At 42.1% G+C, this 24,514-nt stretch overlaps 2 protein-coding genes across 2 annotated transcripts; both read left to right on the top strand.

The window, feature by feature from the left end:
* Positions 1-380: 380 nt before the first annotated feature.
* On the top strand, positions 381-7,711 carry atp6v0d1 (ATPase H+ transporting V0 subunit d1). Its single transcript, XM_031848799.1, has 8 exons — positions 381-583; positions 2,216-2,387; positions 3,853-4,031; positions 4,323-4,402; positions 4,740-4,817; positions 5,426-5,602; positions 5,700-5,777; positions 6,552-7,711. The coding sequence occupies exons 1-8, from the start codon at positions 457-459 to the stop codon at positions 6,711-6,713; spliced, it is 1,053 nt and encodes a 350-aa protein (XP_031704659.1). The 5' UTR covers positions 381-456; the 3' UTR covers positions 6,714-7,711.
* Positions 7,712-8,650: 939 nt separating this feature from the next.
* foxr1 (forkhead box R1) lies at positions 8,651-15,194 on the top strand. Its single transcript, XM_031848800.1, has 8 exons — positions 8,651-8,759; positions 10,503-10,697; positions 10,875-10,958; positions 11,800-11,969; positions 13,583-13,645; positions 14,309-14,436; positions 14,540-14,772; positions 15,104-15,194. Exons 2-8 carry the CDS (start codon positions 10,577-10,579, stop codon positions 15,130-15,132), a joined length of 828 nt encoding a protein of 275 aa, XP_031704660.1. The 5' UTR covers positions 8,651-8,759; positions 10,503-10,576; the 3' UTR covers positions 15,133-15,194.
* The last annotated feature ends 9,320 nt before the right edge of the window (positions 15,195-24,514 follow it).

Here is a 24,514-nt window from a genome sequence, read left to right as displayed (position 1 = left end):
AGTCATTGATACAAATGGGGAAGAAAACATACTAGACATCTTTTAGTTTAATAAAAAACAATTCAACAGCAAAATCTGCACATTAAAACCTTCATGAAGGAAGGATTTATTGCAGGACTGTTGTATTAGACTACATTAAATCAAGCTAGGTGTACCTACAGTAATAAACATGTTTATATATATATGTTTGTGTATATATATATATATATATATATATATATATATATATATACGTGTGTGTCCTAGTAATAAGAAACAGAAGTGGCTAAAAAGCTAATAACTGTGCTCAAACGCCCAGACACATACATACACGTGCACGCGCGCGCACACGAGCAAATGACAGGTCAGATGGTGGTCACGTGGTTCAGTCAGCTGATACTTACAGTCAGCTGATGCTAACGCTGAACAGCCGGACGGACGGTTCTAGTAGCAGAGACGGATCTGAGGTCAGCCAGGATGCCTTTCTCCGAGCTATACTTCAACGTTGATAACGGCTACCTGGAGGGGCTGGTCAGAGGGTTCAAAGCGGGAATATTGTCCCAGGCGGATTATTTAAACCTCGTTCAGTGTGAGACTCTGGAAGGTGAGTTAAAAACAGATGTTAGCTAACGGCTAACAGCTAGCCTGCTCAGGGCTAATTCAAGCTAACCGTTAGCTGTCAGTTTGAGAGCTAGTTAGCTGCTTATAATCACACATTAATCAACATTCTACTTGGTATTGTTGTCACTAAGTGCTAGTCATTAAGCTTCACATCGACAGTAAGTGACTAAATGTTAAATAGTACACGAGATATGTTTTCTAAAGCTTGATATCCTCTAAATCCCAGCTAGCTAGGTAGCTAACATAAGCTAAATGCATCAGTGGACTTTTTTCAGAGGAAGTGAAATCAACGTAGGAAGAGATTTTCACAATTACGTTAAATACTGCAGTTTGTTACCAAATAGTATGTAACATTAGCTTCAGCTAGCTGTATAGCACTGACACCCAGCGCAGTTTATTATGGTCATTAATATATATATATTAGTTTATTTGTATTGACTGTCTCACTGAGCTTTCTGTTATTGTTATTACTGTCTTACTTTTGCTGCTTCGTTGTTAAAGCACTTTTAAAAAACATGAAATGTCAACTGTAATACTGTGGTAAAGTGGTGTACAGTAGTGATAATGAACAAACTGTACTACAGACTGGATAAATTAGATCTGTGAACAGCAGTGTGTGCCGGTGTAAACAGGAAGTAGAGGAAGTATAAAGGTAAAGTGGACCAGAGTGGTGCCAATAAAGAGCCAAGTGATGAGCTCAACAGTTCAGCAGTCATATGTTCTGCAGGTATTTATAGTATTGTTGCCGTTATCGTGCCGATTCATACAAACATTATGCCGTACCACAAAACAATAATGTTCACTGTGACAGTTTGTGCATTTCATGCACTGACAAGTCTACACATTGCATTTCATATCGTGGTGAATTTAAAAGCATTGGCTGCCTGGAAGTTAGAGGAAAACAACTCAAACTCATGAGGAAAGCTGACGAGGTCTCTAATCTTTGTCTTATTTTAACAGCTGCTCGCATAGACAACAAAGTCATCAATACTCATAATTTGTTATCGATGTTGAAATGAACGACTTGTAGTTGAGGCTGATGATGTTGGACGCTGCAAAACCGATATAAACAATCAAGAAGCGTTTTCAGCGGTCTCTGTTTCTGCTTGGACTAAAACATAACCCTGGAGTTTTGAATAGAGCTGCTGAAGCCGTTTTAGTTTGAACTGTCTCTGTTATAGCGCCTCTAAAACGCTGGCTCGGCCCCAGTGTGGTTTCTAGATGTAACGGTAGCAAAGAATTTAGCGTTTTAAAATTAGACTGAAGTAGACTTGGAGGTAGCGCGTGTCTGTCATGTCCTCACCAGGCTAACCGTGGTGTTAGCAGTGAAATGGACTGCTGTGCGTAGAGAAGTGGACGTCATAAATCCGGTGGAAAGAGATTAAAATCATCCTTCAAAAGATTGCAGTGCTTTGGAGAATGTCAGCAGCAATATAAAGTGTGCATCATTTGTATGAAATCAGCTGTCGATACAGTGGTATGGTTCTGCTGAGTCATGTTGTGAGACACCAGAGTTTGTTGATGATTAGGAACGTTCCAGGATTCACTCCTCGTCTTGCAGCTTGGTTTTAGGTTCCTCCCGCACTGTTCTGATCGGCGTGCGTCTCTCCTGCAGATCTGAAGCTCCACCTGCAGAGCACAGACTATGGCAGCTTCCTGGCCAACGAGGCGTCTCCTCTCACCGTGTCCGTCATCGACGACAAGCTGAAGGAGAAGATGGTGGTGGAGTTTCGCCACATGAGGAACCAGTCGTACGAGCCCCTGGCCAGCTTCATGGACTTCATCACGTAAGCAAAAAGCCGTCGTGTTAAAACAACTTATTGAACTATAACATTACAAGTTAACATTCTCTTACGTAGCTAAGTTGCAGTAAATAGATTTTAAAATATTCGGTTGAGTTGTACGCTGCTTGTCAGTGATGTTTGCATGTGCAGGTGTTATCATCTTTAAGACCGCACCATTACATCATAAAACTAATGTCTTACACTTTAAATACATTTCCCTAAAATTCAGCCTGAGAGTTTTCCACACAACAACCTTTGACTGTCTTTGAATAAAGCGTCAATAAAGTGCAAGTCATTACTATTATGTTATTTTATAAAACACATTCATTTCCCAGTTGGTTTTCATAAGAATGATTATTCAGTCACCGTTCTCATCTTTGTGTTGTCTTGTGGTACTACACCTGCTGCTTTAGAACCTCAATGGTGCATTCAAGTGTGCTCTGACATCTGTGTACTGATGCTGTAAAGCAATCCATTGATGAGTTCTGACATTGGGGGGGGGGGGAAATAAAGCAAACATAAACACCATTCAAATGCTGTTGTCCTTGAATGCACCAGCAGGGACTAAGTGGTCCCTGTCTCTAAATCCGTTACAATGACGCTGAAATAAAGGTGACTAAATGTTCTTAGTAGGTTAAAACCTCACATTGTAATAGAAATGTCAGCTAACTGTTCAGGGTACAGATTTGATAGAAGGGTTGAGGGTTGATATAATTCATTTAAGGTTAAAATAAGGACTCAAGACAACGTTACTTTAAGTATTCCTTATTGTGAATTAAGTTATGATAAACTCGGGGCCCTTCCCCAACTGAATTATGAATAAATGGGCTGTATTAAAATCATTTTAGCACATTTAGTCATATTTTTCACACACTAAGGTTTTAGGGTTCGTACATCTTTCATATTTGAAGGCTTTAGATGTCTTGGTGGGTTGTCTGTTTTATTTCTGTACTAAAATGGACTGGCTGTAAATGCCAAATGTTTATTTAAGCTTAATCAGTTGGTAGTGAAGTAAAGTACACTATATTGTATGAGCTATTTATAACCCTATCTGATCATTTTAAATATTGAATTTAAAGGACATTATAAACAGAGTTTATAGCTGTTGCTGATTTCTAACTTGTGTAAATCAGATATACAGCCTTCTGTATCATAAAACAACAATACACTACAAATGTGGAAATACAATAAAAATACACAACAAACATACCGCCATACAGAAATACATATACACCAATACTCCTTGGTTTACAGTACAACTTGTGGACGAATGGGTTCAGCTCTGCTTTGCTTTCATCCAGCACCAAACCGCTGTGTGAAGGACTTTATATCTGTATTTCTGTTGGTAATGTTCCAGACTTGACAGCCGTTTATGGAGAATCTGCTACCAGATAAATACCACCGAGATGAACGTGGCTTCTCTTTTTTTTTTTTTTTTTTTTTCTCTCCTCCCACGTTGTGTGTTCAGGTACAGCTATATGATCGATAACGTCATCCTGCTGATCACCGGCACCCTCCACCAGCGGGCCATCTCCGAGCTGGTGCCCAAGTGTCACCCGCTGGGCAGCTTCGAGCAGATGGAGGCGGTCAACATTGCCCAGACCCCCGCCGAGCTCTACAACGCCATCCTGGTGGACACGCCCCTGGGTGTGTACTCTGTGTCGTTAGCAAAAAGCATATGGTTATGATAATACGGTTATGAATAATGTGAAGGTTAGCGCTTGCTGAGTCAGCGTTAGCTGTGCTGAGTTTGGAAATAACAGATTTTTTGAAGTGGGTTTGTATCGTATGTGTACTCCGGTGTGTTGCCAGGTAGAATTGCTGTTTATGTGAATGGAGTCTGGTGTGTGAACACTGAAATATTGATAACTGGTAATATCTCCTGCAGAACAGCAGCTGGCGCCAAAGCTTTAAGTTTTGACTTTCTTTTCTTCTCAGCTGCGTTCTTCCAGGACTGCATATCTGAACAGGACTTGGACGAGATGAACATTGAAATAATTCGTAATACACTTTACAAGGTAAAGCATTTTATAGTTATGATCATATTAATGATTAACTTACTCCTTAATGTGAGTGCTTAAAGAAAGGGGCAAGAGAAGAAATGGGATACATTTAATGAAGAGAAACTAAGACGATAGGCAGAAGATTAAGATTATAAGACATCTATACATAATACAAGATTCCAACAATTGAATATATTTAGTTGATATTGACAGTTGTATAAATTGCAATATGATATCAATTGAAATACAAGTTCTACTTTGATAATACATTTTAAAGAGCTGCAATGATTTTGTTCATGAATTTGTGTATTTATTGTTTGACTAAATGAACATTTGAACCGTCTCCTCTCAGGCTTACCTGGAGGGTTTCTACAAGTTCTGTTCCAACCTCGGAGGAACCACGGCTGACACCATGTGTCCTATTCTGGAGGTGAGTCTCTGTTTAAAACACAATGCAGGTAAACGCACTCAGCTGGTGGACGATTCACAATCTGTGAAATTCATAGAAGCTACGGAGCAGATCTGTAGGTACGCCCCTCAAAGCTCTAAACGGGAACCCCAAGCAGCTTCCTGTCACATGTTCCTCTCCGTGGTCTTGATCTTCACAGTGACATAAAGTCCTGCTCCTCTATAGAACCAGAACCATCATGACTAGAAGTAGAGAGAACGAGAACATGTCTTCAGTGCAGAATAACACAGTTATGATGACATCAATCATAGAAACAAACAACAAACTCTCCTCTCCTCTCCTCTCCTCTCTGTGTTCACTTCCTGTAGTTCAGTCAAAGTTTCTCTGGTTTGTTGTCACATGACTGTTGGTCTCAGATGAAACAATCATGACTTCATAGTTTCACTGAGGCGCTCACAACTTAATGTTTTTTACAGGATTTCTTTTAACTGGGCATAAATCCGTCAGAACTCTTACGGTGGGTTAAACGGTAAATAATTAACATCGTATGAACACGCTCAGTGTTCCTGTCTGCGGGTGGAAGTCGGTCTCTTGTACTTCCTCCGCTCACCTTGCCGTCTCCGCTGCAGTTCGAGGCCGACAGGAGAGCCTTCATCATCACCATCAACTCGTTCGGCACCGAGCTGTCCAAGGAGGACCGAGCCAAGCTCTTCCCCCACTGCGGCAAGCTTTACCCAGAAGGCCTTGCTCAGCTGGCCCGGGCGGATGACTACGATCAGGTCAAGATCGTCGCTGATTTCTATCCAGTAAGTTCTCAGTCGTTTATGTGGAGTTTTTAAAGTCTGTCTCGGTACTGATCACCATCACTGTCAATGTGTCTGAACCTTGTCTCGTGTTCTTCAGGAGTACAAGCTGCTGTTTGAAGGAGCCGGCAGCAACCCGGGCGACAAAACACTGGAGGACCGTTTCTTTGAGCACGAGGTGACACACACTCTTACACCTGATGAACACGGCTGCTTCATAGCTTCAGTTTCCTCTGGAAACGTTTCCAAAAGCATCACTTAGTGTGTTGTGTGATCAAGTTTAATTCCACGTTAGCAGCTGTTTGTGTTAACAGACTGTCCTTGAATATGCAACCAGCTGTGCGTATCAACACACATCCTAGCCACAAATAGACTTAGGATGTCCTCATACATAGTACGTCAAACGCAGCATGCCTGAAGTACCAGGATGTTCTAGATATCTCTATATCTCTATATCTATATCTATATCTGCATCTGCAAAGGATTGTGGGTCAGAATAGCCAGAAAAGCGTGCTGGCTTGTGTGCTGTAAAATGGGACCGGATGCAGTAGAACATCCTGGTACTTCAGGCTTAAAATGTCGATATAACTGATCTCACAGCAGTGTTTGTTTCTCCTCGTGATGAGGAGAATGAATGGAGGGTTAAACTTTGCTCTCTACACAAAGCTAGAGACATGAAGGAGACGACGTCAGAGTTCAATTCATCATTGAAAGATAGATTTAAGGAGCTCCAGGGAAGGCATTCATATATCCGATGCACACTGTTTCTCTTGTAATGATCACAGTCTCACTTCAGGTTTCAACAGTATTTTAACTTGTTTGTTTGTGATATTGTTGCTTTGTATTTAGAGAGTCCATAATCTGCAATAAGTTAATGTAGGCTGATGTTAGGAGTGCAGCTTTGTGGTGTTTGCACACTCATCCTCCTCCTCCCTCCTCTTCCTCCTCACAGGTGAAGCTGAACAAGCTGGCCTTCCTCAACCAGTTCCACTTCAGCGTCTTCTACGCCTACGTCAAGCTGAAGGAGCAGGAGTGCAGGAACATCGTGTGGATCGCCGAGTGCATCGCCCAGCGGCACCGCGCCAAGATCGACAACTACATCCCCATCTTTTGAGCCTCCTCTTCTTCCTCCCGACATCATTTCATTCATGTCTTGAGCGGTGTCTCCAGTCTCGCCTCGATATTAAACATTGTGACGGTTTGATGCTAAATCTTCAGCATTCTTCACTCGCAGGTGTAAATTAGGGTTTTTTTGTTAGCCCCCGAATTTCCTGCTGCGACGTGAGTTCCATTCAGGCTCGTTATTGTTTACAAAGCAAAACATATAATCAACTTAAATACTGAGTTTTTAAGCTGGAAAAAGAGTCGCGATGAGTTCAGTCCAACACAGGTGGTTGCTGCTTGTTTTAATCAGAAGGCGACTCATTTGACTTCCAAACGCTCACCTGTGATTGTCTAAACTGTGACGCTCGGCGTGTTTACTCGACACGTCGGCTGACAAAACACAAGAAGAAGAATTTGCAATTTACTCCCAGCGCAGCAAACAAACCACCATCTTTCTGCAACACGTCAAGCTGCAGCGTGCTGTTTTTTTTGGACCAAAATCAATAAAAAGAAACGCCCCAAATCAGAAACTTAACACGACCGCATGACAACATTCCGCTGCTCATCTTCAGTCTCCACCAGCTTCTGTATAACCTGTAGTTATTTCTGTTTTAGTGCTCCTTTTTGTCAGCATGTCTGGTCATTACTGTGGTTCCCCCACCCAAAATAAATAGACAAAAATATAGCGAGTGAAGTGAGCCCCCACCTGATTTGCTGTCTTGACTAGATCGTTGTTGGATATTAATAAAAGCAGCAGCTCCCCGTCCCTGAGTTTGTGTAAATGAACGTGCTGGAATGAGTATACGACCGACTTAATGTTTAAACTATACAAAGATATATAGATATTTAAAGATATGACTATGATTTTGTTTTACTTATGCTGTAAAAAAAAAAAGAAGAAGAATTGATCTGTTTCTGTTTCTTACTTGTGGAATGTGTTCTGTAAATGTGATGAAAAAAATAAATAAGACTAAACTGCACTAATGCAGGTCTGGAAGAATTTAAAAAGTTTGACGTGTTTGTGACCGATGAAAGTCAAAGATGCTTCAGGAGGAAAGAGTTCAACGTGGATTGTTCTGACCGGCCAAGTGGGTCAGATGTCTACTTTCACTTTCCTCTAAACAAATAGTTTTATTTAGTAGTGTCAGTTATCAAATAACAACAAATACTGAAGTCAATACTCATGTTTTATCCGCCTTGCTACATACACCACACGAGTAAGACGTCAGTGAGGTTTATTAATTGATTGTTGATAGGAAAGAGTGAGCAGAACACTTATATCAGGTAAAACATATTGCAAAAAGTACAAACAAATATGAAGACATGTCTCTGACGGTGTTTCAGAAACTGTGTTGTGAATGTTAAATGAGGCTGTGTTCAGTGGGGCTCTTAGCTAATGCTAATGTCAGAATGCTAACAGCGACAATGCTGATGTTTAGCAGGTTTATTGTTCACCATCTTAGTTTAGCATGTTAGCATACTAAAAGTTTCCATTTGCACTAAACATAAAATAAAGGTGAGGTCATTAGTTTTGGACAAATTTAAATTTTGACCCCGATGGCCCTAAATTAAATATAATTCATCCTGAGGCAAAATGGTTTTTAATTTTTTTCTTTTCTTGTTTCTGTACAGAACCAAACCAGATATAACGAGTTATTCTGAGACGCATGTTAGCTGAATTATTACTATATTTATTTATCTTCTCATCTAACTCTCAAGAAAGTGAACAAGTGTTGATGTATTCCCAAATCTTAAACTATCCCTTTAACAAATATGTTTTATTTATTTCCTCCCTCACAACCTTTTTTTTGTTTCTTCAATATTCTGAAACCGGCGTCCATGTTTTCATCTTTTGACGGAGCGTTTCTGTTTTAACCTGCACAGCTTTTCCAGCCTTTACGGTACTCGTTTCGCGGTCCCGGAAACACGCCGACCAATTGGACCAATTACATGCATTGTAATTCACATCACGTGATGCGGCTCAACCAATCAAATTTGTGTATTCCGAACAGTTTTATTCACCTGGGAGAAAGACAAGGAAGAGTAGGAGAATTACGTGAGTTCGAAGTTATTTCACACATGTCGTTTAACTAAGTATGAACCGACTCGTATATGTTAATTCTTCACACGGGCAGTTTAAAACCAGTATATGTCTCATATGTTCAGAGACCGTGACGGTTATTAAAAGCGGGAATATGAAGCACGCTTGTGTAGAGCTCCAGCGCAAATCAAACAGCAGCGCATGTATATCACTTTAGCAAGCCCGTTAAAAATCAGAATATCTCTGCTTGCGCGGGCTAAATTGCAGCCTGTGAGCAGAAAACCATGCTTTGAGCGGTTCCTCCCTTAGTGAGGGACTGCTATTCTGCTCGCGAGTCTTTCACCTGCTCCTTGCTAGTAGTTTTTTAAAAATTTTGACAGTAAGTGGGCGGTTATAATCGTTTTTGGATTGGCCAGATATCACTCTGGCACAGACGCTAGGAGCGGTATAGAGGTGGTTATACTCCACTACATCTCAGAGGTAAATATTGTACTTTTACTGTACTATATCTCAGAGGTAAATATAGTACATTTTACTATACTTCATCTCAGTAGGGCTGCACGATTATGGCCAAAATCATAATCGCGATTATTTTGATCAATATTGAGATCACGATTATTCATTCATTTTAGGGACATCATCTTTTTATTGCACTTTCACGTTTAAATGAACAAGAGCACTGCTTCCACTTCCATTGTTGTGCTACATTCCAGCTAATGTACACGCCTCTGCATCAAAATACAACGTATACGGTACTGATCACCTGAAGCAAAATATAAATAAAATGTTTACCCAAAATAAAGGGCTAACTAAAAATAAATATGTCTGTTGCTCACAGTATTTATTGGACATGTCTTTGGCCAAATGAAATGCGATTGCATCTGTTATTTCAGCGTGTCTTTGGGAGGTGGATGGATACGCTGTGGCGCTGTGCAGGGTCGCATGGACGGAGATTCAGTGAGGTAACGTTAGATTTGGCCTTAATGCATTCATCGTAGTGGTTTGTGGTGATTGTTCAGGTGGTTGAACAAGGTAGTTGTATTGCTATGCGGCGCAGACACAACTCTAACGCACTCTGCGCATATGATTTGTTCTTGGTTAACATCACTTGGCCTAAATCCAAAAAACGTCCAGACAACGGATGATGATCCTTGTCGAGGGGCTAGCTCCTCGCCTTCTGCTCCTGCCATTAGATTTACCTTTCACACGACACCCGTGACCGTCTGTTCTGTTTGTCTCTCTACTCTTCTACTCGACTGCAGACAGAACTTTCTTTGAGGCTGCCGCTGCAGGGTGCGCGCATGACACCTCCCAACTCGTTCGCCCCCTGGTGGTCGGCTGAATGTTAGTTGAGGAAGAGCTTGATTTGATGTGTAGCAGAGCACACATTTTAAACGTCAATATCGCTGACGATCATGCTCATTTAATCGTGGCAGCCAAAATCGTGATCGCGATTAAAATTCGATTAATTGTGCAGCCCTACATCTCAGAGGTACATATTGTACTTTTTACTGTACTACATCGCAGAGGTACATATTGTACTTTTGTGTGACAGGTTTTGTGAACTTTTCAGACAGTAGAGGCTGATGAAATACAAAGCTTGTTAATAGCGTTTTTAAATAAAAGAGGAAACATTGTTCACAGCAGGTGGATTCATTTAATCAATCGGGTGCAATTTTGCTCCAGTTGGTTCAAATTCAGAGTAATTATCACATTAAGTGTTTTAAACTCAGTTGGATTTATTTGATTCAAACACAGCTGCAGGATGACACTCTTGAGGTGTGATTGAGTTCAATCAGGCTGCTTTTCAGTCAACCGGAAAGAATCCAACGATGACCTTCCCTCTGAAAACCAAAGGCCTACTGTCCCACCTGCACGGCACTGTGGGCCTGACGGACTGGGACATGGACAAGGAGCTGAAACTGGCCACTACCACCGACCAGTTCTACCACGGTGACTGGTTGCTCTTTGTTCTGGCTTCACTGGAGGTCAAAAGATGATTGTTATTCACTCCCATTAAAACCACTGTGGATGTAGTTGATGTTAAAGTTAAAACACTGATTACCGATGGAATCAACTGATTTAAAAGTGAACAATGTTGTGTGTGTTTCAATCTATCACTGATGACAGATGACGAACAATACTTGGTCCAGAGGCCTTCTGACAGAGCCTCAAGAGGAAAAGAGGAAACCACTTTTTACGATGAAACCTCAGGTGAGCTGATCCAGGATTTACCTTGTTTTCATGCTGCAGGAATTGCGTGTTTTTGTAGTCCAACAGGAAGTTATCGTCACTGGTTCCCTCCACAAACAGCCAATAGGATTCTACGAGTGGATTTTGTGATTATTACAGAAAATATTCTCTGACAAACAAACGTTTATGGTTCTTACACGTTTTGTTCATCAAGATAATCTTAACTAATGAACTCCACTTTTATGGTTGAAGTGTAGCATAAAAAGCAAACCTTAAATGACTTCTGTTGTGATCTGGCGCTATATAGAAAATAAAATTCAAAGGGGGGCGGGGGGGTGCCGTTGGGGGGGCGGGGTGCTCCCAATATAATGGTAGGGGAAACACTGTAGTCTATAAAGGAACTCCACCACGGTCACATGACTTCATGTCGCCACCACTAAGCTAAAGGACTAGTGTTCTAGTGAGGACGTTTAGTCGTCTCATTTAATAGTTAACTTACTTTACTTAATAGTTTGACATTTTGGGAAATCACACAAAATCAAACTGTCGATTTCTTTGTTTGTTGACAATTTTACACAAATGTCTAACAAGATAAAATGCTGAAGTGATGACATTTTGGACAGACATGGATATAAACTGCAACTGTACTGGTTGGTGGAGACATACAACCATGACGTAGTAGTTCTAGTTGGGTCGATCAAATTTTTCATTTTGACGAATCGAGGTGCACTTTTAGCTTTTTCCTGAGCTTTTAACCCAAATGTCACGGCACTTTCCCCGTCTTTTATTGCCAAACAAATTACATGGATCTACTTGTTGCAGCACCTTGAATGTCTGCTTTGGATACACTCCCGTCCTTCAGACACCTTTGTGACGCCAAGCCTGTGGCTGCTGGTGGATCCCAACATCGTCTGCCCGATCCCGTCCAGAAAAAACACACCAGATCAGCAGGAAGTCAGCAAACCTGATGAGGAAATCCAGACGGCTCAGCTGAACCCTGCAGAGACCCAGAGACCCTCCACTGACTACATGGTACAGTCTTTTCTGCAGACATCAGCATCACTTTGCCCCACTGACTACATGGTACAGTCTTCTCTGCAAACATCAGCATCACTCTGCTCTACTGACGACATGGTACAGTTTTCTGACGACATGGTACAGTCATTTCTGCAGACATCACCATCACTCTGCCCCACTGACGACATGGTACAGTCTTCTGACGACATGGTACAGTCTTCTGACGACATGGTACAGTCTTCTGACGACATGGTACAGTCTTCTGGCGACATGGTACAGTCTTCTGGCGACATGGTACAGTCTTCTGGCGACATGGTACAGTCTTCTGACGACATGGTACAGTCTTCTCTGGAGACATCAGAATCACTCTGCTCCACTGACGACATGGTATAGTCTTCTCTGCAGACATCAGGGCCACGTTCACAGTATTGCAACCTGTCTTGAAGGTCCCCTTAATGTTAGACCTCTTGTAGCGTTATAGAGTTGTTTTATATTTTAAAAAAAAATGTTTTTATGGACATTTTAATTGCAATGTTTTAGCATTTAGTTTCATTGTCAACCAAGAAAGTTCCGTTTTTCTACCGCTCTACTTGGGGACTTTAACAACGCTTTCTATGCCGTTTTAAAAGCAGTTTTTATTACTGTTCTGTTTTTATAAAGCCAGTAAGCTCAAATGTTCTGAAACCAATCGGTCAAGAGTTAAGCCAGACCAAAGCAATGGAAGTGTCTGCAAGTGTTAAGATGTGATCTGTGATGTTCAGAGAATTAAAAGAGTATTTTGCCTGATAATTTAATCCCCTTGCTTGCCTTCATTGTCTTTTTAAAACGACCTCTTTTAAATCATTGTAGTGTAGATATAGCTATTGGGCTCTGTCGGTGCAAGAGGTGGACACTTGGGCTTTGTAATTGTCTTCATTCACTGAAAAAAAGCATGTTTGAAAATCGACGCATTTATTGTCCCTTTCGGCTTTCCGTAGTTTTTCTATGGATGGGTCTCCGTTTGGTTTATGTGGAAGACTATTCCACTGATCTATTTGCTGAGGGCCGTGTAAGAAGATGCCTCGATCTTCTGAGCACACCAGTCCCTTCTCCTCTAGTTTATCCCGGATGACTTTATCAATGTCTTGTTTATTTAGACATATTCTGCACGTCGAGCAGAAGTCCCGAGTTAATTCCTCTCCCACTCGTGTTAACCTGTTTTTTACTTGTGTTTTGGTTCCTTCCCTGCAACTGGGTCGGTCACTGCAATCAAATTGCGCTCGGGGTTCACTTCGAGACCTTCGGTCCGAGACCTCCTCTTGCGGGCGATCTCAGCGATGCTTTTTGGGCTCATTGGTTGAGGTGAAGTAGGTCACCTGCCTGACATCCAATCACAAAGCAAACCTTCCCATAGTAATGCATTATGTTGTTTCTTCTTCAGATGTAAGCTCCTAATACAGAGCACATTTAATAATACCGGGTCTAATACTAGTTCAAAAAGTTTAGCTGGATTTAATCTCCATTTTCAAAATGTAAAGTAACAACATGCTTTTACAAACTCCAGGATTATACCACTAATATTAACCCAGGATGCATTGCACTCATAGTTTGTGTTTTGTGTGTTATGAATGTCTTTGACTGGGATCAAGAATGAAGATGTCTGTCGTCGACCAGCGAAGAACAGACGAAAGGGAAGAACCCCGAATTTCCGGGTGAGAACTCTGATCCAGTTCCTTCGGTGTGGTGTCGGGAACTCTATTTGGTGTCGGGAACCTGTTTTTGAAAGGCTATAAAAACCTATTTTCCAAATTATATCACAAAGTTATCTTCCTGTTTATCTGTTCTCTTCTTCCTGGTTTCATGTTTCCAACTCTGTCAATGAAATCTGATGAAGAAGTTCATCTTTTTGAGAGTTACACTTAAAACTAAACTTTAACTTTAAAGTTACTGTGAGGAACTTTTACCTAGTCCTGAACCAGTCTGTGTAGTCCTGATCCTCTATCAGACCTCCATCAGTAAAGAGACCATCAGAGAGAAGATGGTCTGTTTCTATAGAGTTATTCTTGATGCTCATCATCGGAGCCACCGGGTCGGATTCTGGTGAAACCAGATGAACTCATGCAGGTTCACCAGAACCTCCTTCAGCTCAGACTCCAGCAGAGACCGGTCCACCGTGGACAGACCCAGCTCCTCCAGCAGAGACCGGTTATAAAAGTCCATGTTATAAATAAGATCTAAAGGATATTTAAAGATCCTTAAATATCCTTTAGAAGTGAATCATTTTTTCTGGTAATTTAAGCTAAAGTGTGCAGTTTGCATGCTTTCTCAGGGTGCTCTGTGAAATGGGTTTTTAATTAATTTCTGTCTGCTTCCAGGACAGTAAGACCCTGAAGCCGGGATGCTGGCCTCGTCCACCTGTGAACTACTGCATCCTCATCGCCTTGGCGCTCAAGAGCAGCCACACTGGGAGCCTCAAAGTCCAGCAGATATACAACTTCACCAGGTCAGAGTGTTGACAGTCTGGTCAAACACACAGTCAACAGGTTTCTGTGAAGATTAAAGCTCCAATCTCTGGGTAATAATCGGGAATATATCCAATCCCCCAGAGAGCACTTCCCCTTCTTCCAGACGGCTCCAGATGGCTGGAAGAACACCATCCGACACAACCTGTGCTTCAACAGCAGCTTCCGCAAGACCTGCAACCAGCTGTGCAGAGACGGCAAGAGGAAGTCGTGTTTCTGGCACCTGACGCTGGACGGCCACCGCCGGCTGAAGGACGAGATCGGCACGCTGACGGGGGAATCCTTCACGCAGCTGGAGAGGAGCATGTCCCGCCCAGGTGAACACGAGTACATTTATTCTTAAATGAACCAGACGAACCACAACAACCTGCACCGTCAGCATACACATAATGTGTCAATAAGATCTCTGCCTGATTTGAGGGAGTTAATTTAGTAATTCTTCATGAGTTCAAGTAAACAAAAGACTACAGATGCGTTGATTCCTGCTGCGGTTTGTAAATATGAAACATTTTCACCAGCAACACGCTTAAAATACGTAAACCTCAGTAACTGTTTTAATCTGAGGGTTTTAGTTACAGTGCTCTGTATTCAGTGAGTTGCTTCATGTGAAGATATTTCTTACTAAATACTGTTTTCTTCTTGTTTCAGATGAAATTCAGAGTTTATTCGCTCTGTGATTGCAGGTGTAAAAAGGCATCAAAGAGTTCAAATCAATGCGTAATAAAACTTTATGTGCCCAAAGTTTGTTCTCCATTATTGATGAATATTATTTATTCATTTATATTTTGTTTAAAACCAAGGTTATAAAAATAAACACTTAAAACATGTCAAGAACTACGTCCTAAGTTTGAGGAGGCAAACAATAGATATAAAGTTCATCGTAATGAATTAACTGATGTCAATCTTTTTATCTGCTATTGTTCGTTCCTACCGCAGCTACTGGCATCAAAACAGGAAGGAAGTAGTTTAGTAGTTAAGCCCGCCTCTTACCTGATTTGATTGGCTGCCTTGGTCAAGTGTGACATTTGACATTATCTGACGCTGAAAAGTTGATATTTCGTCTAAACGCGTCTAAAACGCACATCGTACCAAAGAACAATGGATTCTAATGACGCGTCTTGAAACTACAGAACTATGGCCACACGGTTTACAATCCCCCCCCCCACACACACACACATTCATTTTTGTGCTTTAATTTGTTGTCATTTACCAGCTGACGTATTCGTTGATATCAATGCATCTGCAATGAGCTCATATTGGCTGAGATCTATCCGGCCTCACCTGGTGATTGTGAAGACGCACGATTAAAACGTAAATAAATAAAAAGTTTCAACGTGATGACGATCCAGAGTAAAACTCCGTCTTCTTGTGCTTTTAACCACTCCGGTGGATGTTATGTTATCGTCTCATTTAGTGTTTTGTGTTCATAAAAACATATTCAGTGTTTTTATTTCATTTTATTTACAGTGCTAGAACTGTTTTAACTATCGTTAAGACTTCCCGACGTCTTGGTTGAGGATATCCTGATTGTTGAGGACGTCCTCACATTAAAGACGTAATGTGACTCCAAACACCGTGACGCAGCAGTCTAGTTGTCTTTCTTTTTTCTCCAGCGTCTCTGCGTCTCTTGCACTAACCATATCCATATATTTGCAGGTCTGTCGGTAAATCTCTGCTTCATTTGCCAACAGTCAAATGGTTTGTGGAGAAAGTTGTTTTAAGTGTGTCTGCCAGTCAAATAGTCAAATGACTGCTCTGATACGTGGAACTCAGAGTGGTGAGATGTTCAGCTGCAGCACCGGCTCATTCTCACTGAGCACGAGGAGACGAGCATCGGGACCGGCAACAACACGGCGACACAAAGTTTACTGTCATTTAAGCTCTTCCTGAATCATGTTTTTGTGAAAAATGAGCACAAATACTCACAAATCTGCTTCAGTGTTTAACCTGCCTGTTTTATGCTCTTTGTTCAACAGATTTGTGACGATGACGATGAAGAGCTGCTTCCTCCTCCTCTGCGGTGCTTTGTGTGGACTGGGATCAGTGGTGGTTAAAGAATACTTTCACAAACACGGTCACTACAACTGGCACAACGCTCAGAGCTTCTGCAGGAGGTGGGCTTCTCTTCATCAGAATGTGTTGACGGGATCGTAAGAAGTAATTGTAGAGAATGACAGCGGTGCGTAGATGAACAGAAACATCACGCGTCTCGTAATAAGGCCTTTTTAATAATTGTATTTATTTAGCACTTTTTACGTTTAAGCACAAAGTGCTTTACAGAATAAAAAGAATCTCATGTAAACTACAACACATGTGAGCAGATCTATCGAGCAGCACTGAGCCTGCACATTAGCAGCAGGGTTAAAGTGCTAATAAAAGAAATAAGTTCATACGTAACAGTTTAAGATGTGGATCAGAGAAATGAGCTCAAATGAGATTTAAGAAACTAATCTGATCGCACATGAGGCGTAATGACGGCAACAGAATGAGCTCTTCAACATATCATAACTTTTAATTCAGCGCCATCATCAGGTCAGAGTTTAAATTTGTCCAATACTTTGTTAGAGACACGGAGACGTCCTCGACTGTTTGTATGATTCAGTTTTTATCATATAAATGAATGTCTGTTACATTCGAGCCAAACGAGTTCTTGCAGTGCAGATTGAGGCCGTCGCTGTCGGGGAAACAGAATATCTGCACTCCAGCTTCTATCACTTGTATTCTGACGGATCACTTTGCATATAAAGCTGTTTGAATTATTATTTTCTTTTATCCGAATAGCTCGCCTCACAACTACACTGACTTGGCCACCATCTTTAAGACGTCCGATGAAGACCAAATAAAACTGGACGATTATGACGCTTGGATCGGTCTGCGCAGAACAACGCCGAATCACTGGAAGTGGACTAATGGAGACATCGAAAGGAATCACTGGGCAAACAACCAGCTAGACAAAAGCAAAGAATGTGTTGCCATCTCTTACAGCAAGAAAAGGTAATGAGAGACCGTTCTTATATCTCGTATATTGTTTTATATTCATCAATTTTCTCAAGCAGCCGCCTAACTCAATTCTTTAAAGTTAAAACATTTTGATCTGCTGTTTTTGATGTGTGGCAGGGGAGGAGGTACAGAAGTGAATGCATGCAGTGAATGAGAGCTCAGTGACACGTAAAGGGATAGTTTGGATGTTTTACAGTTGTCCATCGTCGGTGTGTTACAGTAGATGCAGCAGAGTCTTTGATGAGAGCGTAGATTACGCCTCGAGCGTTTCTCAACCACCACCTGATTACCAGCGACGGGTCAGGATAACGTTGAAGCGGTTAGATTGACATGGAGATGTTTGACCTGTAGTACTATTTATCCATCTAAATAGTTTAGCTGTGAGTTGCAGAGTGTTGGACGTATCGGCCGCAGAGACGTCGGCCTTCTCTCCAATATAATATGACGACTGTGTGATTATTTTCAGTAACCGGGTCATGATTTCTGGAAAGAGACATTTCTGTTGAGCTTTTCTAAATGTAGGTGTAGACGTATAGTCCCATTGTGGAGAGAAGGAAGACCTCTTTAACAGCCAATATCTCCAACACACCAGAACAACCTGCTCTTATAGATACACTACAGGTAACAGGAACATATCTTAGATGTTAGAGTGACCTGCCCGTTTTAAGGAGATAACAATACCAATGCAATTTTTTATTCCTCTCAATGTTCTGATTTGTAGTTAAATAATCAAAAACAATAGAATGGTCCTAAAATGACAAATGCAGTCAACTGGTAACACTGAAATATTTTACTTTTAATTGTATTTCTGCATCAAATTCTTCCTCTTTGTAATTGTGTTTAATATTTCTCTTGAAAGGTTTTATAGCGCCGATTGTGAGGAACATGCCTTCTTCTTTTGTCAAACGTCCGGGGGCGGCAGTGATGAATTCAAGTTCCTGCCTCAGTCGAAGACGTGGACTGAAGCTCGGCAGTACTGCCAGAGTCGGTTCACTGAACTGGCATCTCTCCCACGCAAGAAAGACGTGGACTCGGCTGTCAACGAGCAGGACTTTCCCGTCTGGACCGGACTGCACCGAGAAGGTGAACACAATTCCAACCTGTCGTGCTTTTCTGAACGACTCTGATGCATTCATTGCAGAGAGTCATTCAGCGGTGAGTTCTCGAATGGCACAGAATCTGTTAGGTCTCCAAACATCAGCATAAAGATATCTACACCACCCACCTACAGACCTAACCTATCAGAGGCAGAGTTGGGCGGGTCTTTACGTAATGTAAACGTATATTTCATGGAGACGTTTAATATCGGCCTCGTATCGCACACAATACCACGTAGGAACACCATTGTTTAGTTTTAGGCTTCAAAACTATTTAGTTAAAGTTAGAAATAAAATTCTAACAGGACTCTGGTTGCTCTGGACTCGGTTAGGACGGCCTTTGGACTTGGTCTTCACTCGGACTCGACTGGACCTGGATCTGGTCTTGGTCTTGCCTACAGCCCTGATTAAACTGACAGCCAGTCGCTTAAACGTCCCTCATAGCATAAAACCTTGATTCAACCTATATTCAACTTATTCTGCCTCCTGAAACACGTAGAAGGGAGTAAAAGCCTTTCTACCGTTGATCCAACCAGTAATCACGTTCTGTGTTTCTGCAGGGGGAACGTGGAAGTGGAGCTCAGGGCTGTCGGAGTACAGAAATTGGGCATCACAAGAGCCAAGTGACCGGGGCAACTGCGTCTCCATCTCCTCCCGGGACAAAACGATGTCCGCCCAGAACTGCTCCGACCGGTTTCCCGTCGTCTGCTTCAGGAACAACCTGGTCCTGGTGAAGGAGAACAAGACGTGGGAGGAGGCGCTGGAGCACTGCCGAGCCCTCCGTTCACCCGCCCAGAATGGCCTCCGCTACGAGCTGGTCAGCGTGCAGCCCGGGCCAGAACACGAGTACGTGACGACCAAGGTGAAGGAGGCCGACACTGAGGAGGTGGGTTCACATTCAGAATGTTAGGGTGTTTTATAGCTCTGTGTTCAGGGGAATATTACCTTCTGTTTTATAATGATGGAGGATTTCGGGTGAAAAATGCTTCTTGGAGGTTCATGAGTGGTTTCCTGTCCTCAGGTGTGGGCGGGTCTCCGTTTCCTGGCCGGTGATTGGCTGTGGGTGAACAGGGCGACCGTGTCGTTCCCCGACCTGCCGCTCTGTGCCCCGGTACGGCAGCACTGCGGAGCTCTGTCCAAGAACGACACGGACGGCTTGTTGCTCACCGACTGCTCTGAGAAGAGGAACTTCCTGTGTTACAGCTCATACTGAGCATCAGGTTATACAGATGTGCAGGGTTTGAATACGTTAATGGAATAACTTTAATCATGTTTAATCAAACTTTAATCACACACGCTGAAACGTTTTCTGCAGACTTTGACATAGACGTAGTCGTGTATCAGCTCAGTAAAAGATGGTCATTAAAAAATAACTGATCAAGTCTCTTTGTTTATCATTGAAGGAGCAATATAGCACATTTTATACGTATTCATGTAAAGATGTAGAGAGTAATGTGTACCTGAGCAGAGAAGGAAGTCTCTCTCCCTCTACTGAAACTGTAATCAGAGCTTCTCCCTGATTTGTTGACATAGCCGGCCGGCGTGTGTGTTTTTTAGTGCATGTAAGCCCGCGCACACACACACACACACTTACCTACATGCACACACACTTACCTACATGCACACACACTTACCTACATGCACACACACTTACCTACATGCACACACACTTACCTACATGCACCTACACACACACACACTTACCGACACACACACACTTACCTACACACGCCTACGTCTACACCCACACGCGCGTACATACACACACCTACACTTCTACACATACCTACACACACAAACATCTACATACATGCACCTACACACACCATGTCTGGTACAACAGACTGGTGGCATTACTGTCCCTCTATCTTGGGAGTGAAGTGATTGAGACAATTGAGAAAATTCTATTTTTTAAAACGGAACAAAAAAGTAAATGAGAAGCAGAATCTCTGGAAGGTTTTAAAAGCGAGTTGAACGATGTCGTTGGTGAGATTTGGACTTTTCTGTTCCTTAACGGCTGATCCCTCCCTGTGTTTTAATGACGCTGTTGAGTCATGAATGTTTCACAGATGTGTGTGTGTGTGTGTGTGTGTGTGTGTGTGTGTGTGTGCTTGTTATGAGCGAGATGGAAACACTGTGTGTGTGTGCTATAGACCGATACAGTAAGTCTAGAACCACATGCATCATTTTTATGTCAAACTGCTGAAAATTAATGATTTTTTCATTGCAGTCAGTTTTTAGAAATCCTATGACTAGTTTCTCTGTGTGATGAAGAGACAGAAAAACTCAACATTTCCAAACTAAATCATAAATAAATAAATATATAAAAATATATAAATATATAAAAATATATATATATAAATAAATATATAAAAAAAAATATAAATATATATATATATATAAATAAATTTCCTTTCCAAAAGGACCCATGTGTAGTATAAAGGTGTTTTCAAAATAAACTTTAACGGATAAGAAGTTAAGCTGAACATGGACGAAGGAGCTGACTCATTGTGGCCTCCGTGTTTGGAAAAGCTGACGTAAGAGTTTAGTTTGTTGATGAAGGCAGATACAGACACGAGTGCAGCTGTGTGGTCCTCACACTGGATCCTCAGAGGAAACACAAACCAGAAGAAAAGCTGACCTTCTGAACTCACCAGGTCTTCTTCTTTATAGAATATTAAAATGTGTCAAGACTGGATTCTGCAGCTCTTTGAGGCTCCTCACGTCAGCGTGCTGACATGCATCTTAGTTTGTCACAAAGTGCAATCTATTGGTTTCGTGCACAGGAACACGAATTCTCAGGTTTTCTTTGTATCATCCGGACTCCATGAATATCTGCACAAAGCTTCAATCCATCCAACAGTTCAGAACTTACAGAAAGGGCGGTGACTTCCATCAAAGTCAATACAAACCATGTCAACTCAAAGAACTGCAGGTTAGATAAATCACCCTTTCTTATAGAGATAGAGATCGAACCGCCGATCCTCTGAAGGACGGCCCTGCTCTCCACTTAGCCACAGTCGCCCACTTCATGTCGCAACACAGATTGAGAGTTCTTATTTTCCCACATGGCATCAGTGCATCAGTCAATTGTTGCACTCAAACAAAGACTCTTTCCGAGCTGCAGACCGTCTCCAACCAGCTCTTTGACTTTCATGGGATTGGCTCTTGAGTGCTCCTTCCTGACGTCACTCACCTTGAATCCATTCCCTCATTTGTCCGGTTGGGATCTGCAGTTCCCGCCTTCCTGCTTTGTGACGCCGTCTTTATGGGACAGCTGGCACCGGTTACCTCCGTGAGAGAGGAGACGGACGGGCCGTCTGGGACCTGAAGGGAGACGCTGCAGCCTTTCAGGCCGAAAACGTGGAAGGAAGTTCTCAAATTGTGAAGTAAACTTATTAAATAGTGACTAGCTCTGTCAACCCGACTGTGATTTAAACATTCGATCACACAATTACAATGCAACATGAAGACAAAGTCAATGGAGAGAGCCGGTTCACGCCAGATGACGAGAGCTGAGGAGACGCATCGGCTCAAACAATCTACAATCGCTCATCTGTTGGCTGCGTTCACACCAAACAGGGAGCAAACTTATATATATATATATATATATATGAACAATAACCACGCTGCCGTATTTACGTCTAGATGACCTCATGTTGAGTGTTGATGGAGCTGCTACTATGTTAGCTTAGCATAACACCGATCAATCCGAGCTCCATTCAGAAAACAAGCATTTAAAAGTTGTTTACTTGTCGTCTTGTGGAGAGAACGAACAAAACATGAATTCAGACTTTTTACAAATCTGCATTATGTAGTTATTTTTTCATCTTTTTAATCTGTTTATTGCAATTGATCTGTTTATTTTGGGTTCACAGCTTCTTAGCTCCAGTGAATAGAAATTCACAGAGCGTCTCCGGATGATCTGGTGCTTTAACATGTTAAAATCAGCAGCAGTGTTAAAATAATGAAACAGCGTAAAATAACTATTAATAAATGACTGCCCTTCACAGACCTTTCTTGCGTAACAACTGTAAAGTCAAAGTTAGCCTTTGGTTTCAAACGGGACTCAAACTGTGGTCTCCTGGGTGAAAGTTCTGTGCTGAGCCGCGTGTTGCTGTGGCGACCGTTTTGTGGAGTGTTTGTGAGTGTTTCCAGCTCCCGGAGGATGGGGGGGGGGGGGGGTTGGCTGGAAATACTTGTGTGACCTAATGCACATCTGTGTGTGCTGGACTGATAGACGGAGAGAGTTTCTATAAAGTTCCACTCCTGTCTGTGTGTTCGGAGGTAGAGAGCGTCCGAACACAATAAAATAAAACAACAAACAGCCGATCAGCTGATCGGCTGATCAGCTGGCGGCCTCCAGCAGCTGCTCCTGTTCTGAGGATTCGTATCTTATTGATGAACAGTAACCGGATCCAACACAACTCGTTACAGCCTCGGGCTCGGGCTGCTGCTCACTCACTTCCTCCGGACTCTACGATGCATTTATTTCATCTCCTGCAACCATGAAGAGAAAACGTTATGTTAAGATGACTTTAGTTTATTACGTTTCACAGACTATTTACAACACAAGGACAAGAAATGCAGTGTACCAGATTCAGTCGATTTCTAATCAACAAAACCTGTTTTTATATATTTATTCATTGATGTAATTATTATTATCTAAAGTATTGGTCATATAATTCATTTAGATTACATGTTTTTGTTTTTTGCAGTTGACAGTTGGCGCCACATTCTGCAGGGTTTAATTAAAGTATATCAATGTTTCCAGAATCATCGTGTCCGTCCCCTGAAACATCGAGCTGAAGCTGTTAAATGTTACGTTCAGTTATTCATCAAGCTGCATGAAGCGTCATTGTTTATTTTTAAAGCTCACTAGAGTTTATAATTTCTTATCAGTCAGAATGCTTTATTGATCTTAAGGAATATAAGAACAAATATAAATAAAGGCCTATGTAATTTATGTACATCAGGCTACGATATATAGAGTATAGATAGAGCAGCATCAATGATTAACAAGCAGGAGTCTCTAAACAAGTCGCTCTCCTCACATCATGAATATGTACAATACACATGCATATCATATCGTCACTGATCCACTCTTATATCATCTTACTAACCCCCCCTTAGGTCAGTCACATGACCCCGTTTGGGTGAGAGAGAGAGAGCGAGAGAGAGAAAGAGGTAGAGAGAGAAAGAGGTAGAGAGAGAGACAGAGAGAGAGAGAAAGAGGTAGAGAGAGAGAAAGAGGTAGAGAGAGAGACAGAGAGAGAGAAAGAGGTAGAGAGAGAGAAAGAGGTAGAGAGAGAGAGAGGTAGAGAGAGAGAAAGAGGTAGAGAGAGAGACAGAGAGAGAGAGGTAGAGAGAGAGAGACAGAGAGAGGTAGAGAGAGAGAGGTAGAGAGAGAGAAAGAGGTAGAGAGAGAGAGAGAGGTAGAGAGAGAGAAAGAGACAGAGAGAGAGGTAGAGAGAGAGGTAGAGAGAGGTACAGAGGTAGAGAGAGGTAGAGAGAGAGAGACAGAGAGAGGTAGAGAGAGAGAAAGAGAGAGACAGAGAGACAGAGAGAGAGAGGTAGAGAGAGGTAGAGAGAGAGAGAAAGAGAGACAGAGAGAGAGAGGTAGAGAGAGAGAGAGAGAGAGGTAGAGAGACAGAGAGAGAGAGGTAGAGAGAGAGAGGTAGAGAGAGAGAGAGGTAGAGAGACAGAGAGAGAGGTAGAGAGAGAGACAGAGAGGGAGAGAGAGAGACAGAGAGGGAGACAGAGAGATAGAGAGAGAGGGAGAGGGGGGGGGGTCAGAACACCTCAATGAAAACCACATGGAGGGAGGAGAGAGCTGCAACCAACAGAGAGAGAGAGAGAGAGAGAGAGAGAGAGAGAGAGGCGTGCACGAAGAAGAACAAGAGAGCAGCTGTAGGAAACGTCTCAGCCTCCAGGACCAGGACCGAGGTCAGACCCAGGACCA

This window comes from Anarrhichthys ocellatus, unplaced genomic scaffold (genome assembly GCF_004355925.1).
Source record: "Anarrhichthys ocellatus isolate YVR2014 unplaced genomic scaffold, GSC_Weel_1.0 scaffold8, whole genome shotgun sequence".
NCBI classification, from domain to species: Eukaryota; Metazoa; Chordata; class Actinopteri; order Perciformes; family Anarhichadidae; genus Anarrhichthys; species Anarrhichthys ocellatus.
Note: the sequence above shows the minus strand (reverse complement) of the source record. Positions and strands in the feature narration are given on the sequence as shown.